We start from the raw sequence: 19,467 nt of genomic DNA on the forward strand, positions 1-19,467 counted from the left end.
CTGGAACATGGTTAAAAGCTCCTAAAAGTTGACTTTTCATTTGAATTTTTTTCATTTGCCATGCACTTTAACATAGCTCAGTCAAGCACGTGAACATGAATAATACCTAATTTTGCTTCTCACACGTGTATGCAGACACCACAGTCATACAGTACATGTGAAACCCAATCACTGCCAGCTGACCTTCAGGCTTTTGAGCAGAGGCCCCCCACCCTACCCGCCGAACCTCTCACACCCTTTGTGGCATTATTAGCGACCTGACACGGCGATGCTTTGGCGCCTCGCGGAAGAAGAAGAAAGGAGGAGGAGGAGGTGAAGCATCCACGACTCCGCGCCTGGAGGGAGGGGGGTGGGGGTGAAGCCCACCCAGCCAGCATTGACTGCTGCATCCCGGCAGTGCGCGCTGCAAAGCGGTCGACCGGTGATTACACCCGGATTATTTGTTAACACGCTTTACTTTCATACTAATGGAAGGTAAGACATTTTTTTTCCTTTAATATTTGCAACCTCGCCTTTTTCGGGCGTTTGTCCTTTTTAGTGCATTTTTGCCTCAACTGTACGTTTTGAGCGCAAACGCATCTTCGCCCCGTTAACTTTAATAACGGCTCGGCTGCAGTGAGTTGTGTAAATGATAGGTGCGTAATTACGCAATAAATCATCTTTCAAAAATGACACGCGCATCTATTGTATGAGTTTATACAAGTTTCAAGCTCAATTTCTCGAGTAAAAACGGCAGGTGCTATCTTGGGGACCTGGCAAACCAAAAAAAAAAAAAAACACCCTGCCTTTTTCAACATCGAATAAACACCTCGCTTGATCGGTGTCTCAGTGAAATAATCAGAGCAATTCCAGGGAGTCTCTTCAAAAAAGACGGACTTTGACATATATAGAGTTTTTGTAACGCCGATACAAGCAACCGCATTCCTAATGCCTAAATTGTCTCCGAGTCGAGTCGCTCCGAATCGTAACGCGCAACATACTGTAGATGATGGAGCTGTGTTAAAAGTTACAAAATGAAGACCGATTGCGTCCTCGCGGCTGTGGATAACTTGTTGAACGTGAGTAGCATCTCCACGTTGTGTCTTTGGTGTTTCTCAGTGACGGTGATGCTGGTGCTTTAAGCACTGTGAATTGATAAAAGAGATAAATGCATTTAAACAGAATTAAACGGGTTAGTTGATCCTAATTGCAATTAGTTCTCCTTTTGACATAGTGTGTTATTACAATGATAGGGAACCTTTTCCGCTTTCAAATATACAGTATTGAAATTTCAGATTTTAGGTTTCATCAGGTACATGCGGTGCCCTGGTTAAAAATAAAAATCACTTTTGGCAACTGACATTACATTGGGTTGGACGGGATGCTGAGAACAGTACGAGACCAATCCTTTGAGTTTCACACTGAAGGCATTTCACATCGAAGGGAAAGCAATAAAAGAAGAGACTAGGGAGCTGAAATTTGACCCAGATGATGACAGCATGTCAAAGTTTAACATGGCATGACTACTTATCACAAGGAGTGTGACATCGCTTGGATAAAATTGAAGAAAATAATCCAAAAAGTGTTTCAAGAAACTCATCCAGATGGGCGACCCAATATATATATATATATATATATATATATATATATATATATATATATATATATATATATATATATATATATATATATATATATATATATATATATATATATATATATATATATATAAATTCATTGCTAGGAATTGCTAGCTGGTCAAAAACAGAAAAAGATTAGTATATAGTATTCTAAGTTTTGTGGTACCATATACTTGACGTAACCTGCATATTGCAGGTTACATGCATATTGCTGAACTCTTCAGGCCTTTCATAGCAACAAAGTCTTCCTCCGAGTCTCGGCAGTGTCCCCTTGTCAATTCTTCACGCATTTTCTTTTTTAACATTTTTTTTTGTTTGCTTGTTTTATCGCTGCTTCCCCTCTGCTGAGCTAAATGACTGCAGCAGAACAACCATAGTGCCTGTTGGCTGCTAATGCGCTGCGTGTGTCAACCTAACTTGACATGGTTCATCAAACACACATAATTATTGGATACTTGTGTAGCCTGTCAAAACATAGACAAATGCGATTTATCAAAGAGAGTATTGACTGCGTCTCATAACGTATGTCTGTAGAGAATAAGTTATTGGGAAATCGTTATCCGCTTAACAGCGACACGGCCACGAGGCACGCCACCTTGTTAGTAAACTGACCTTTGCCCCCATCGCCTTTCTGCTACCCCACAATGGATTTTCTCCACAATGTAGTCTCAAACATTTTTTACTGATATTGATCACATGCTGGGGTAGTACGGTGGGTGAGTGGCTACACTTCTGAGTTGTACTTATGCTCTCGCCTTTCTGTGTGGAGTTTGCATGTTCTTCCCGTACCCGCATGGATTTTCTCAGAGTACTCCGGCTTCCTCCCACATTCCCAAAAATGCACGGTAGGTAGATTGGCTTCTCTAAATTAGGAGTGCGAATAGTCGTTTGTCTCTGTGTGCCCTGTGGTTGGTTGGCATTCAGTTCAGGGTGTACCCCACCTACTGCCCGAAGACTGCTGGATAAGGCTCCAGCGCTAAGAAAATAGATGGATGGATGGATGGATGGATGATCTTTTTACAAATGATATTCATTTTATTTTGTTACACTTGTCAAAGGGTTTCCAACCTAAGGTTCAAGGGCCCAAAATGGTAAACAATGTCCAGTATGTCGTATTGTATTTAATTAGCAGTCAATCAGCCAATTTAATTGACTGATAGTAACCATTTTAAAATCTGCAAAATTTGCTAATTTTATTATTTTACACTTGAACATGCCAAACCACAGACAAAGAATAAAAAATCCTCACTACATATCTACCCCCAAAAAAAGGCAAAAAAAAAAAAAAGTAAAAATTGAACCAAAAGGACATTGCAATCCTCAGGTGTATTGAGCTATCTACAGTATATGGGTGTCAATGAGACAGCAATAACTGCTTTCAACATTAAGGAACTCTCAACTCAGGCCACGGCACATCACACAAAAGTGGCATTGAGTCTCTTATGAAAGACGCAAATTCACGGTTTGACTACGGCCACCCAAAATCTCACAGAGGAAGCTGAGGGAAAGGCCCATTGAGATGTCCGGTGAGAAAGGGTCTCTTGAGTTATTTACTATTTGTGCTGTCTGTGTAGTTGCATGAATGTTACATGAATTCCAGCGATGTGCTCTGCATTTTTTGCGGTCACTGGAGAGAAGTTGTGCGTGAATAATGTAGGGTGGTAGCAGGGTCTCTCTCGTTGACACACCTTCCTTACAAATGGAAAGCGAGATAGTGTGTGGTGATATCAGTTGTTGTGCAGTTTTGTATCCGTCACCTGTGTCATAGTGGCCAAGTATTTGTTTCTTTTGTCAAATTTAGGAATTAATCACCTTTTATGTCCCGGTAACCAGCCTAATTCATTTGTGTCCACTGTTTGGGTCCATTTTGATCCATCATGACAGCAAAGCTAATTGCATCCAATCCAAAGACATGAGATATTATTGGAAAAGTCAGAATGTCCTCTACTGACCATACTGGACTTTAGAAGAGGAGTTTGAATGTGTCAAACGATGTAGACCAAAAACAAATGTCTACTATAGTGAACAAAAATGAACAGGCTGAGTCTTAGAAAGATATAGGGTCCTCTGTTTATCATTGTTACTGGTAGAAACTGGTTTGTTCTTTGACGTATCAGTTGTAATGCAGTTGATATGGTCCTTTAGTCTACTTATGATATCGCTACTATGATATCTTATTAAGATGTCATTGTCAAGCTACCGTCTAGTCTCTTTCCTGATCTATTTTATTTTTCATTTTCATTTCATTTTTTTAGGTGAGGAATTTACAACTTCCACTTTTTTTTTTTACCCTGCGCGCTTCTGCATCCAAATTCTGCATCTCTCCAGACATAATATACACCGCATTGGCTTTTAGCGCTTACAGAGCTCTATTTCAGCGAGGTTACTGCTCACACTATCAAGGAGACATGGAAAAGGAAGAGATGGCAGTGCAATGTGTGATGAGACTACAGGAGAAAGACAATCACAAGCACGTGCCAGCGCAGACATGCTAGTGCCTGCCAACCGATCCCACCGAGAGTCATATTGGACGATTGGGGCCGGGGGCGCCTGTCGGCTCCGGCGTACTCCGGCATCATGGCGGCGGCAGCACGGGCGCATCAATTGTTGAGCCGAGCAGGTGTTTCATACAAAGATGAGTCACGCTTTGAATGGTCGCACAACGGGAGCGCTTGATTCCAATTGTGACACAGGTGTTTCAAATGTTCAGATATTTTGGCTCCCACATGTGAACCCTAGTTGTGAATTGGAACTATTATATCAAGCTAGGAAATCAATGTTATACAGTTTTTGATAAGGACTTTATTTCTTATGTTGAGGAAGAGTTCTGGTGGTTAGGGTTACAACATTTGTTTTGTGGCTAAAGTAAGAGTTTAGAGGAAGAAAGTCAGGATTGTAGAAGAAAGTCAGTGTTGCAGGGATTTTTTATGAGCCAGTCCCAAGTAACCCCATCCTGTGCAAAGCCTATATAAGGTGTCTGTTAGTAGTGTGTAAAAAAACAAAACAAAAAACAAATCGATTCACATAATCAAGATTCTCAGTATGATTCAGTAAAGACATCCATTCATTCATCCATCCATTTTCTAGACCCGCTTCTCCTCACAAGGTTTGCAGGCTCGCTGGTGCCTATCCCAGCTTGCTTTGGGCAGGAGGCGGGGGACACCCTGAACTGGCTGCCAGCCAATCACAGGGCACACAAAGACGAATTAACTATTTACGCACACAATCATATCTAAGGACAATTTTGTCCATTACACCTGCTATGCATGTTTTTGGAGTGTGAAAGGAAGCTGGAATGCCCAAAGAGAACCCACTTGGGCTCGGGGAAAACATGCAAACACCACATAGGAAAGACAGAGTAAGGTGGATTTGAATTCAGGCGGATGTGCTATTCACTGCGCCACTGAGCTGCCAAGTGCCAAAATTGATTCCATAAATAATAATAATAATAATAAAAGAAATCAACTTCCTGTCAGCTTCTTCAGAATAAACACAGCAAATAATACCTGGATCTCAATGCAATACCCATAGTACACTAGCTACCAGCTTTACTCTTCCTTGTGACTCAATTTTTATTGCCCTCACATCACCACATTACCGTTCAAAAAAAAAATAAAAAAACACTCATATCTAGTCGCTGATTAGGGATACTAAGAAAGTATTTGTCAACTATGCTGTCATTGTACAATGTCATAAGTGTTCAGCATTAGCGCTAGTTGCTAACTATATGTACTGTAAATACATGTCTTGCAAATCAGACCGGAGTAGTCCATGATGATTGTTTCCATATCTACAGAATGTTTGAGCATTGGAGTGAATGACTGCAGAAACACTGTATTGTTAAGAGGTGTTATTTGTAGTTCCAACATACTGCTGCTTAAATCATGTGAAACCATGTCACTGGCATGCATTAAGAAAAAAAAAAAAATCAAAGGTGTGATGTTTCTTTTTTTTTTTTTTTCAAAAAATAAATCCAACAAACACATCATGGTCATCTGGTGGAAGCTGACTGAGAGGCTTTTTATAACATGCCCATGCTTGGAACCTGTATGAACCCCCAAAACATAGACACAAACACAAGGCACTTGACTTTAATGTTTCACTCAGTTGATAACAAGTGAACGTGTGTGAGTGAGTGAGTGAGTGAGTGAGGAGGGACGGCTGGTGAATAAAATGGTTATCTAACATCCCCCTCCTTGCGTACTGACAGCTGCTCTAATATTGATGACTTTTTATGATAGAATCTGACCACATCTTTTCAGTCAAATGACTTTTCATGAGCCTTAGCTTGCCTCTTAGTCTAAATGCATGTAAGTGGACATGGCATGATTTAAAGTGGCAACTCATCACGCCGGCTATTCATAAATGCGACCTTGCGCAATAGAAATAAACAGGACGAGTAGAAATGATAAATAATAGTACCCTCGGGTGCATGTATGGGTTGAATGTGCTTACCCGTTAGTCATGATAACCATCACTGGGTACAGTAGAACTCAAGATAAATACTACAAATAATCTTTCAGTCCTCCATCCATTTTCGATCGCCACTTATCCTGACCAGGATGGCTGGCTTGCCGGTGCCTATCCCAGCTGTTTTCAGGCATAGCGCACAGGGATACACAACCATTCACCCACCCAATCACGCCTAAGGACAATTTAGAGTGTCCAATACACTAACGATGCATGTTTTTGGAGTGTGGGAGGAAACCAGACTGCTGGCTTGGGGAGAACATGAAAACTCCCCACTGGAAGGTCAGAGCCAGCTGGAATTGAACTCGGGACTCTGAACTGTGAGGTGGACGTGCTAAACACTCTTCCACATGCTGCTCTTACTACAAATATCCATTGTAAAGGTTTTGTAAACATAAAAGATAATTTTGTAAATATATATATATATATATATATATATATATATATATATATATATATATATATATATATATATATATATATATATATATATATATATGTGTGTGTGTGTGTGTTTTATATTCTGTACATATACAGTGACAAGAGACATGATTGGCTCCCGGCGCGATATCGACCAATGAGGGCAGGAGTTGTAATCCACTTTTATTTTTACACATATTTAAAAAAATATTTTCATTTGTGAGTACTGTATTTAAGCAAAAATGAGCATGAATGCAATTGAACCTTGAATTTGGAAACAATACCATTTCACCCCACCCATTTTTTATTTAATTTATTTTTCTTTAAACCCATTTTACATTGATGCTGGTGACTGTAACTACTGTATATCATTGTTAATGTCGGAAAACAAGATTATTTTATTTTTTGCCTGCAATGCACTTCAATGACCAACATTGCTTGTTGCAGTCAACTTTGGAGGGTTTTCTCATGTTATATTTAAATGTTTAACATTTAAAATACTTGGTGAAAAATCGCCATCTGTGTGGCATGAATGAAACTCTGAACGAAACTTGCTAGCGAGATCGTATTACGATATAGCAACAACCAGGTGGGCATGACCAATGCAAGTGGGATTTTACAACATCATCACTGTTGACACACAGTCATAAAAAAGACCATCTCATCAAAGAATCATAGTCGGACCACTTTGCAGAACCGCGATGAACACTTGGACTCTCATGCACCCACACCTGTCTTTCATCTCCCATTTCAATGTCACGTTGCCATCAAAGCAATATTCCCTTGGTTAGCGCCTTTTGCGGCTGCTTATTAGCTCGCTGCGTTCCCTATTAAATAAAAAATAAGATGGGGTGATGGGTTTGAGGAAGCGGTGTGCAGCCACCGCCCGCCACCCTGCTGCTGGCACTTAATTTGCCTGTCTTTGTAATGAAAGGCAAGCGTTATGAAAGGCGGATGAATGTAGGGGGTGCCATCCCATGATACCTCCTCTGATCAGAGGCTGACATTTACAACTTTTTTAAGGCGCATTTTAACATGTCTGTCGTCAACATCTCATCGTGTTCGTCACCACTTTTCTCCTTGTTTGTATTTGCACCGTCGTGGTGACGTTGCGGCCGACTGCTGCTGCCAGGCGCCGCTAGCGGTTTGTCGTCTTGACTGATGACTTGTGATGGCTCCGCCGCCAAAAGTACAATCCCTCAAAGAGACCATTTCTGTCTCGCTATTTGACTTTAATATTTCCCCAAATGCCTGGCGAGGCTCGGAGGGCGGCGGCGGATGGCGACGAGGCTGCAGTTTGGAAGAGCAATAAGTTAAATTCAGTGACTTGGGCAGATGGAAATAAGCCCCTTTGTATGAAAATCACAGGGAGATTGGGGCTTTGCGGCTCTCGAGCGCCACTTGAATTGTATACCCTGATTTGAAGCCAGGTTATTACAGAGGCGTACGCGCGTGAAGCCATGGAGGGCGAACATCAAATCAATTTACGTGGTTAGATGTGAGATCATGTGGAGCCTGTGTTTGTATGTGTGTGTAACATGTATAGAAAAATCTGCACTCAATTGGAGCCTTCAAAAATCACAGTAACAAGCAAATAAACATCAGTCTAGACATGTCTAAAAAAAGCCAAATGAAATCCTCACAGGAGAGCTTACTCAATGATATTACTCATCAAATCCTACCAATTGGAAACAGTGACATTACAAATACAGTACAAGTCACAAGAGACGCAAACAAAAATCTTTTGTTCATAAAAAAAAATAAAAAAATGTTCTGAACCTGGTCTACAAGAGGCTCTTAACAGAAGAGGAATAAAAACCAAAAGTAGTAAATCCATGTCACTTTTCCAACTTTTCCAACCATATCTCCTACATTCTCATCACTGTGTTCATGGACTTTGATACGGCTTCTTTTGCAATTTCATTTTGAGCTTTTTTGCCTCATAGAGGGGGTCTTCTCCAAAATCCTACAGAAATAATATAAACTGAAACCATTCAAAATAAAACTAGAAATATTACAAAAAGAGAGAGTCAAAATCACGACACTGATTGCAAAAGATCTAAGTCACTTGTTCACCAAAAAATGTGTTTGCTTGGCGTCCGATTCAGTGAGCAGAAGCAGGGACAAAAATGGGAAACGGAAATCGACCAGAATAAAACTAGTGAAAGTACAAACACAAAGATGCAAATTAAAGTTGTACAAAAATTCTTTGACAGAGTCCTGTTAGACACTGGGGATAAACACAGGAAGTAAACACCAAATACATATAGAAAAGCTGGTCCAAAGAAATTGGGCAGAGTTCTTTCTGCTTTAAATGGTTCAACTCCTTGTATCTCGGATCAACATAAAGTTCACATTTTGCAAATTCGCCCGATTTTTATTTTTTTAATGTTTCACTTCAACGTGCAGCCAATGAGACAGTAATGTTCATTCTCTATTGTTCAACTCACTCTGACCATCATGTAATGTTGACTTTTGGCAAACACATATCCTGTTTATTTTCCTGTCAATAGTTTATCTTCACTAAGCATCCTATAATTTCCTCATTTGCTCAACATGCTACGTTTTTTTTTTTTTTTTAATATAAAGTCTTCAACTTCTTGTTTGGCCACTCTGAGCATCATCTAAACATGGTCTTTTCATTTTTTTTGTTCCGGAAGGCGGCGACACCCATGGGCCCAAACGCCAGCGCGGAGAAGTCAAACCTCTACGTCTGACGGCCTCTTTGCCCATAGCATCAGACCGCTGACCAGCCAACCAATCCAAGCACCCACCCCGAGTGGCCACGACGAGGCTCATCACGGAAAGGACGATGCGACGGTTGACACCATAGTGGCTCATCTAACTCTCCCTGTGACACATCTGTGTGACTATTTCAACACAACAAAAGAGAAGGCTTTACCTCAAAGATGATCTTGAGCATCCTGTTTACCCTGCATGCCTTCTCTGGCGGCATGGCCTACACCATGCAACACTACCCCGCGGCCTGGGGACACTACGACGTGTGCAAGTCTCAGATCTATACGGAGGAAGGCTTGGCGTGGGACTACATGGCCTGTCAGCCCGAAGCCACAGACATGACAAAGTACCTGCGGGTGACCCTCGATCCGCCCAACATCACATGCGGAGACCCGCCGGAAACCTACTGCGCTCTGGTAAGTGACGAGCTCGCGCACATCCCCGATGGAGACGAATGAGGATGCCGCCGTGGCGGGTCAGGGGTACTCCAGGCGAAGTATTGTTTCCCCTAACGGAGATTAATGAACACGCCGAAGCCCTGAAGTGCAAATGATTGGATGCACTTGTGATACACAAAAGCAAGAGATACAGTAAAACCCCGCCAGATCACCAATCACATTTTTTTCAGCACAGTCTTGCTTACGAGTATGAGTAACTCATCAATTCAAGGATAAAGTCACAAGAATGCCACCCTAACATTCTGCTATGTCTAAGGTGCCATGTCAGTGGTGATCAGTGGATGAGTATTTCCAAGTGTCCTCCACAGTGTAGGGATGGAAGAAACACACATTCCATGAGATGAGATGTTTTGAAATAAGATTTTGGCAAAAATTGTAACGTCCGAAGTAGATTTGCCAGTTTTCAAAATATTCTTTTGATTAAGTAGACTGCCAAAAAATAACAAGCTGGCATGCAAATGTAAACATAAACAGGACAGTCACTTTTGTTAAAAGCTCATTTTCCAGCTGTAGCTGAACGAGTTTAACAAACTAAGTTTAAGCTAATACACAGCTTGTGTTAGCTTTGGTGGCTGGCAATATTTTTTTGACCGTGTTTACAAACTGTCTTTGTCCGATACGTCTATATTTGATCATTTCCTCAACTGGAACCCTACATATTGCAGGTATTTAACAGGTGATTTGAAATAATGAAGCACAATCTGTTTTCCACATGGACTGCTTCTATTGAATATTTTGGTCCTTGATTAAAAACAGAAAATACGTGTTTTGCTGAATAGAAGGCGAAATAACACATTTTCAGTGAATAATGAATAATGAATGTCCACCTTTTATACATACATATATATAAGATATATATATATACAAAGTGGGCTGTCATTTTTATCTATTAACCTCCCTCTTAAGTATGTATACGACCGTTCTCTGAGACACTCGAGTGAGGCGAGCTTTTTGCGAAACGCTGGCAAAAGGCACCATACAATGCATCATCAATGTAAATTAGTGTTTTTAGTGCCCTGAAATAGCGACTGCCCGTGATTTCAGAACAAAATTGTGCTTTGGGAGTTGTGACACGCGACTCACTCCAGAAGGAAGGAACAGTTTGTGCAGTAGAAAGGGTCAAGTGACCATTTTTGTGTAATACTTTCTGGAAGAATTTCAAAATAAAACCGTTCCAAGGCATTTATGTCCATATATTTTTTGGTTTGGTTAGGTTTATTTGAAGCGTTTGCTGGCCTTCTCACCACGTTTGGTGGCGTGTTTTACTGTCGTGCAACGCATTTTGCTGTGTATTCCATTGTACTTGTGGCCCAACAAACCAAAAAAAAGAAAAAATAGATCCCGTGCTGTCTTGGAACAAGAAATTTCATGGCATTTTAATCTTGCGAGATCTCATCGTACGAGAGCTTGTCCCATACCTTCGATTGCCCTGGTCAATCATTCACAAGTGGAAATCTTCTTGCTGTTCCTTATAGATGCACGTAGCGTAAGTATCACCTGTTAGGGACTCCAACCATGTGGAGATTGCGCCTCTTCTGTTCTCAATTTAAAGGGATTGAGAGGAGTCACTTCCATTGATTAGAAAAAAATTTAGCTGTGTTCCAGCATGCAATTGTGCAAAAGTCCGTTTCAAACTGCTGTTACATAACTGACAAAAGAAATCGAATGCTAACATACAGTGCAATAGCAAGCCAAGTAGAGAAGGTTGGATGGCACCCTGTCGTGATTTTACATCTTGGCGTGTACTGTTTCCAATAAGAACTGCTAACAGGCCTAGAAGTACTAGCAAAATAATTAATAATGAATTTACTTTTAAAGGGGATGTATCATGTTTTATTTAACCTTTCCGGGGTTAAACATGTGCATATAAATGACAGAATTTTACCTTTGGCACATTGGTGATCATTTTTCTTCTGTGACTAAACAGGAAATCAAACATCTGGGTCACTGAAACCGCACCTCTCACCATGTGGTGGCCACGCCCCCTTTCTGACATCATTCTAAAGCTGACTGAATGCCCAAAAAACAAAAACAACTAGCAAACTTGAGTTGTGTAATTTTACCTATGTGCACAACTCTTTGCAACATCAAGACTTTCAAAAGTAAATGTAAACAGTCCATGACAACTGAGCAATGTAAGAAATCAATGGCAGAACAAAAATGCCCCACTGAGTAGCAGCCCCCAAAAGTGAATCCCAAACATTTCTGGTCAGGGTTTCAGCTTTCAGAAGACCAAACAAATTCACAAATTGTGCAGTCAAATAACTAAAAACAAGACTTGATGAAGCACTGCGCTGCTGTGGATTACAGGTAGCATCGCTAATGAAGTGCATGACCTTAAGAGAGTCTCATTGGTTATTTATTGGTTATTGTCAACAATAGAGCCACAGGTTGCTTTTATCTGCACTCCGAATCAAAGCCGACGCTGGCGTCGGGGAGCGCAGAGGCGCTTAAAACACGCTCTGAGCGAAGCCCCGCTGAGAGCTCCCACTCGTAAATATTTACCAATTAAAAGCGTTTAAAAAGCAGCGCGCTGGTGCTGGTGGCTCCAGATGGCGCTGAGACGTTTAATGCCACCGTCGGATAGAGCGAGGGAGAGAGAAGGGACGTGCTGAGCTTTACATCAAAACAAACGGCAGACAAAAATTAAGTAGCTCCGAGCTTTAGCGGGGATAGACGATGCAGCTTGTGGTGCTGCATAATGATGAAGACACAGTGGAGGTCCTGTTGGGGGAAACAAGAGCTCAAAGTGGAAACCTTCCAAAATAAAAGCATAACAGTACGAACAGATGGTCTCCAATGCAACACGGCAGCCTCAGAAGAAAGACATAAAAGTTTGCAAAAAGCAGGTCAGTGGGTTCCAGAATGAATTCTATTAAGGGACAAGGTTTTCGAAATATACTAGGGTTATAACAAAACCGGTTTGAACAGGATTTTTCCCCCTAAAGATTCAAGTGAATCGAATCAAACTGAAACGTTACACTTTGAAATCAAGAGATGTTGCTAATTGCCGTTAATTAGAGAGATATATGTTAGAAGAAAATACAGTGGCCCCCCGGTTTACGACGTTCCCGCCTTACATTTTTTTCACGTTAAGACGTGGACTGTGACGTTTTTTGTCCCCCCCTATTTGCGGAATATTTTTGGCCTTTAACAACTTCTCTTCTCAAACATGGAGGTCACTTTGAGTGAGTGTCTGCGGGCCACTGCGCTCATACGTCACTGCACACGTCACTGCTGACGTCACTACAATGCTGGTCTGCAATTGGTCAGCGTCATTACTCTAACCTAAAAAAAAAAGGTTTCTGGGTTATTTTCCAACAGAAAATGGCACAAGTACTGGAATTCTAAATCTAGCAAACTTAAAACAATGAAATGCACGACAGCCTTCACAGATGATCCAGTTCAGATTCTTTTGTGAACAAAAGGTTGTACATTATGAACTCCAAAAGAGAATCCCATCAATGGCACTTAACAGGAGGTAAGAACATAGAACATCTAAACCACCCACAGAACAAACTGACAATGGCACAACATCTGTCACAGAGGATCCAAATCAAAGTGATTTGATCACAAAACGCCGGGCAAGACCAAGCTGGGAGGCCAAAGCCAGATGCAAATGAGCTCTTTTCCAGCCCAGGAATTGCTTTTCCTCATTCAATGATGCATAAAATGCGGTAAGAGATTTTTGGATGGATCGTCACCCTGCCTTTGTCTTCATTTCCAGTCAACTTGTCTATTTTTTTTTTTTTTTGCCTGCTGCTTGAAACAGTCATGAGTTATGGAGTCCGCCATTGAAGGGCTGTTTAATAATGCAACAGCGCTGATTGCAAACAAATGAGGCGTTCAAATGGACAACTTTTTTTTACACAAGTGGAGGCTTTTTAGTGGCAGTTTGCCAGTAATTTCCCCTCAATGGAGAAGATGATATGAGAAAGTTGAATACTTCATTTTGTAATGTACGCTTGCCCCCCCCCTCTCAGTTTTAGAAAACAATGTCAACATTTCTACTCAAATATATACAATATTATTCTCCAAAAATACTTACTCATAAAATTAAGACTTCCCTTTTTTAACCAATTTATACAACAGTGTTGGTTTGTTTGTTTTTTTGTCTGTACACAATAAAGTTATGTTACTACGACTTACTGGAAAATATGTCTTTTTGTGTTGGATAAAGCCCCCCCCCCCCCCCCCCCACTTGAAATCTTCATTCTCATTGGAAGATGACTTTTTTCTTATACCACTTTTACTTTGTACTAAGATATACAACATAATTTGAGATTCTGACTTTTTTTCTTGCAAGTTGAATATTGCTAATAATATAGACAATTATTTTCAGAAGGTAATTTTTTTCTTGAATTTTTGTTGAAAAATTCAACTCTGAAAAAAATCTGAATCACAACTGTGGTTTACTTATAGTTGATAGCTGTTTTTGTGTTATTGTTTTTTTAATTTGCTTGTTTTTTTTATTTATTGATTCACGTTGCTGTGACACCTGAATTTCCCCTCTCACATTCATAAACTCTTTCTGTGCCAAGCGTTATTGGCAAAGGAAACCTCGGGAGGGCCAGTATATTTAGCATTATCACCCACCTTGAAGGCCAACAGAATATTGTGTGCTAAGTCTTTGTAAATATGAGTGCTGCCATTGAAAAATCGACTTCCATTCTTCAGTTACACTTGCATGTAGGTAACAGTTGTGTTGTAAGTGTAGAAACACTGTCATCCAATGGTCACAGTTATCACTACAGTGCTCAATTGGCTTAAATTAGGTACGCATTAGTCAAGTGTCACTTGTCAGCTCTTATCCCTAAAAAAAACGTATTTGACCAGATTTTTATGCTTTATTATTGTTATTACTATTTTAATAGACAAGAATTCTCATCCACGGCGCTGAATGAGATATGATGAGAACAGCAGGATTGTCTACCGAAGCCAAACAGGCAGTTTCACAGTCAACAACTGCAAGCGAGACGGCTCCCTGTCATCATCGAACAGTATCAGGTTTGCGGTTGATAAAAGGGCGAACGAGGATACGAGCCTCTGACTTGTGGAGATCCGTCGGCGGAGATAAACCAAGGAACGGTGGCTTTGAGCTAGGCCGCCGTCGGCCTACGCGTTCCCGCGTCAGGCGCCTCTCTTCCGGCGCCTTTTGAGTCTCGCTGGGTGGATCCTTGTAATCCCACTGAACTTTATTCCGTTCTCTAAGAATGGATGAAAGAGCGGAGGCTGCCAGTTGGGCACACAGTCCCCCCACAGAGGCTTAGGGATGGAAACACGAGATGAGAGCCGCCGCTAAGCTGCTGGGAGACTGCCTCGTATTTGTTTATCCACTTGGAGAATGGCTTATATCTGCTTTTTGCAAATCAACTTCACTCTTTAAGGTTGATTGTTTTCTGCGTCGGCTCACCTCGGTGGGGGTGGGGGTCGCGTATGAGTGGTGAGAAGCGATTATGTGATCGCAGATATTTATCGGCTCACTTTGATGTCTCTCCTTCCAAAGAAAGGAGGCATATTTCCTCGGGGATTAAGCAGAGACCAAAATAACGTTAATCAGGTGGCCGGAGGCGGTCGTCCAAATAGATGTTGATCCCGCGTCTGCTGGGAGCATCAATAAGCAACTGTTTACTGCGAGGTGATAAGTTGCCAGAAAATGCTTTGATTTAAGCAATTTACGCGATCAAGATCATCAGAGTTGGAAAATATTCCTTTGGTTGCAGTGAAAATTTCTCACTAAATTGTACAACCTTTTTTCCTCATAGGGAACTTTTAACATTCAAATTCATTCACGATTCAGTGTGCTTTATCCCAAAAATGGAAATAGAATTTTTTTTTTTTTCCCCATTGGAAATTCTAAGTGTTTAATTTTACCTGGTGGTCAATTTTCTGAAATCCCATTAATCCATTATAGCAAAAATTCCATAATTTTCACCTACAATTTACACATTTTTCACCAATATTTTTTCCTTTCAATCCAAAAACTCACACTTTTCCAAATATTCTATATTTTAGACCCCCCAAAAAATCGCCATTAATTTCCTATGACTCAATCAACTTTCCCACATTAGAATTTCTAAGTCTTACTATTCAATTAACTATTAAATCATCAACATCCAACAAAAGTATTTTTCTTGTTTTTATTCTAATTTCCATTTTTTTTACCAATTCAAATGGTGCCAACATAACATTGTCCTTTGCATACCTAAAACAATTGTTTCTCCAAATTTCAAAATAAAACCAAAAATAATGACATTTTTCTTGCTATTGCTTGTAATTTCACAATTTTTGACCAATTCTTGCCTCCCAAATTTAAACTGTTCAGCAGCATCGTTACGACTATTTTTCCATATATTAAATAAATAGCTGAATATTAAAATGTTTTAGATTCTTTTTCTCCTCAAACTCTTTTTATCCCCACTACATGTTTTTCAACTTTATTTGTTGTGTTTTTTCTTTTTAATTTCCACACTTTTTGACCGATTCAAACTTCAGCTCGTCCCGACTTTCAACCTCATTTGTAAAAAAAACAAAAAAATCACAAATACCTATCATTCAGTAGTCCTCCACTTAATTCCAATTCAAAATCATTCTATTATATCCTAACTTACTACACATTCCCATAATTTTCCAAACAGCTTCCTGCATTCACTTACAATTTCTCCAGAAATTGCCTCATCTAGTTCGAGTGTATTGTATTGTTAAGTCATGCATCACATTGTAATCCGAGTCAATCTTTTGCATTGTACATCAAGTGACTATCGTACGTAGATTTATGTATTGTGAATGTGACATCTCAAATTGATGTCAATGCTTATCTCAGCAGACAAATCAAAGAAAATAATTGAACCCCTCCCACTGTTATTTTTATTCCAGCTCAAGAATGTCACACTTTTAAGTGCTCGCTAAATCAGTTAGCGACCGCTCACGGAGGCGGGACAAGGCGAGATTCACTCACCCATGCATCCGTTCGAAGACGGGGAACAGTCGGAGCATTTAGCGTGCCGTCACCCCGCCGCCCTTGACTCTGTCATGAACTGGCACTGCCCGGCGCATCATCGCCGCACCGCTGCCCGCCGAGACGCCGCGGTGACACGTGACATGTCCCCCGACGCCAACAGGGGGAGGCAAAGGGAACCATCATTTACGCTTTCAATCGCCTGCCACCGCTTTTGTCTGCCGCCTGGCTTTTTAATTTCCCTGTGCCTTGTTTTCTGTCAACTGATGATGCATAATATCCCGGCCTCAGGTTGGGCGCCGTGGATGAGGTGAGCAGCTTGACAGGAGATATGTAGCTATTATTCGCGGGGACGCGTGACAGGTTAATTCTTGGCGGGTTGTAAATACAAAGATGGATGAATTATGCATGGAGATAGCAGCCAGGAAAAAGTCGTGATTGTGTGTGTTTGTGTGCTTTGTGGACTGTTTGACACACTCTGCTCCACTTCCACAGATTTTACTTTTTAAAATGCCTCTGTGGATTACTAGTTTGCTAATTGGCGTCAGTGTAATTTCGTTGTTGCGCAAACTAAAAAGAGATGCTAACAACATGCAAATGTCAAATTTGCATGAGCTTTCTCTAGTTGTTTCGCCCACAGTCAGTTTCAGTGGCAGTGACTTGTATAATAACTATAATCATAATCACGTCATAACTGGACTACCCTATAACGTACTTGAGGGAAACCCTATTGGATCGGATCTCAGCCCTTATATCGGAATGACTTTACTGCATCATAAATTAAATGTAATCCAAGTGAATCCTAATTGGAGTGAATTATATTTGCGTAAATACGATTCTAGGGATGCAGCTATTTGTTGCATTAATCAATAAAAAAAAAAGTTTTAAATGTCCATGTTTGTATTCAAAAAAACATCATTATTTCAAACAGAGAGAATAAATTATGACTCAGGTACTGATTTTGCCCATAAATTCAGAAAAAAACCCACCAAACTGTTGAGCATCATTTTCCAAAGTAAAAGCACATGTTTTATTTCAATTCAACACAAAGATAGTTCGATTTTCACAGAGGAGTACAGAAATCAAATAAATCTTTCCGGTTGTTGAGCTAAAATCCCAAGCATTCAGACATTTATAAATTATAAAAGACATTCAAATGTTAGATCACTTATCAAAAAGAATTATTGATTACTTTTATTATTGATGAAGTGCTGCACCTCTACACAATTGCAATAGGTATGAATTATACTGTAATAGCCTTATAGTTTGAATGCATGTTATAAGTTAGTGTTCTAAGTTGTGTTATAGTGTTATAAGTTTAGTATATCATAATGTGTATTAAATTTTGAGTGAATCAAAGTTTCATTTACGCAGGTGATAACATTTGGAAAGCATTGCATGTTATTAACTCATTCAATCCTTAAAATGAAATTATACGTCTTAAAAGTCCTCTTACTTCCCAATGTGAACCTGATGTCTTGCCTTTTGCCGCAAAACACTCGCATAGTCTGGCGAGGAATAAGCCTAGCACAAGTGTGTCACGGCTGAATTGTTCTTCTCACACTTGGCTAATTTGACATTTCAGTGATGAGACAGACGTTCCTCGACAGAGGCCATTATTCACACACTTCAATCAGAGCGTGTTGCATTTGTGATACTTTAAAAATGAATCCCTGGCCTTCCTTTGATGCTTACAGACAAATTGAACATTAACACTTTCATATTATTTTTTTCCCAGGGTCCACGATTGATTAAAAAATTAACTATTGTGTCAAGTTTTCAAGATGTACCACACACACATACCTTTTTGTGACAAGTTTATAGAATGACTGAGAATATTTACACACCATCTTGGAACTCAAATATAAATGTTTCCACATACCCCCTGCAATGTCCGTAGCCTAAGATGGGATACACTGCAGTAGATTGGGGATGGTAAGTTAAACTTGTGTTTCCATGAAAAGATATTTGCAATAAATGCAATTTAGGTCCCTTTGGTTATTTTTTCGAGCCAAATTCACGACGCAGCACAATAATTGGAGTGTCCTCTCATTGTTGAATTGGCGTTGGCAATGCTTATCAATTGACTGGATCACCAAAACCATCAAACCAGCAAAAGGATCATTTCTCGTCAAAATAGTGTGATTAACATGATTTCATACATGAATAGTGAAATCCTTTTTATATTTAATCAAATGAGTTGACGCTTTAACTATCACAGCTCTTTGGTATATTATGTATGTAGTCAACATTAGATATTTCTGCATTTCTTTTCCACTATAAAAGATACCATGGCTCAACAAAACAAAATTTGCAGAGTGCGAATGATATAAAAGTGTTTCGGTCTGGGCGTCGCAAATGTCAAAATTCTTGGTGTGTTTCTGGGGGGAGGGAGAAGGTCAAGCAGGACAACCTTTTAGATGTTTGCATTCACTTTAATGTATGTTTTCCCAGAGAAAAATCTTGCTCTGCGTGTGGAAAGTTTTGAAGCCAGAAACGGTGGCAGGATGACAGGCAACTGTTGGGAGCTCGCTCTCCCCCTCAGCCATCACGTTGTCAAGCCACATCGATCTGAGAAAGACCAAAAAGTGTGTGTGTGTGTGTGTGTGTGTGTGTGTGTGTGTGTGTGTGTGTGTGCATGCGCAGGCCAGGAATGAACAGAGGAACTGGCATTTTTTGCCGTGATTTTTATATAATGCTGAAAGAAAGGCTGACATTTGAGCGCTGCTTTATTCAGCAAGCCGGCTGGCATTTAAAATTAATAGACGGCTCTAATAACTATGCAGATTGATATAGCGAGCTA

General features: G+C 40.2%; 1 protein-coding gene across 3 annotated transcripts in view; it reads left to right on the top strand.

The window, feature by feature from the left end:
• The first annotated feature begins 327 nt into the window (after window positions 1–327).
• Window positions 328–19,467, top strand: part of LOC148414804 (netrin-G1-like) — an 82,560-nt gene continuing 63,420 nt past the window's right edge. For all 3 annotated transcript variants that reach the window (XM_088429241.1, XM_088429239.1, XM_088429240.1), the window contains exons 1-2: window positions 328–474; window positions 9,170–9,664. In XM_088429241.1, the coding sequence (XP_088285367.1) occupies window positions 9,419–9,664 (246 nt within the window). In that variant the 5' untranslated portion in view covers window positions 328–474; window positions 9,170–9,418. The remainder of the gene's footprint in view (window positions 475–9,169; window positions 9,665–19,467) is intronic.

Source organism: Hippichthys cyanospilos, chromosome 12, assembly GCF_059441005.1.
Source record: "Hippichthys cyanospilos isolate Australia breed blue-spotted pipefish chromosome 12, RoL_Hcya_1.0, whole genome shotgun sequence".
Taxonomy (NCBI): Eukaryota; Metazoa; Chordata; class Actinopteri; order Syngnathiformes; family Syngnathidae; genus Hippichthys; species Hippichthys cyanospilos.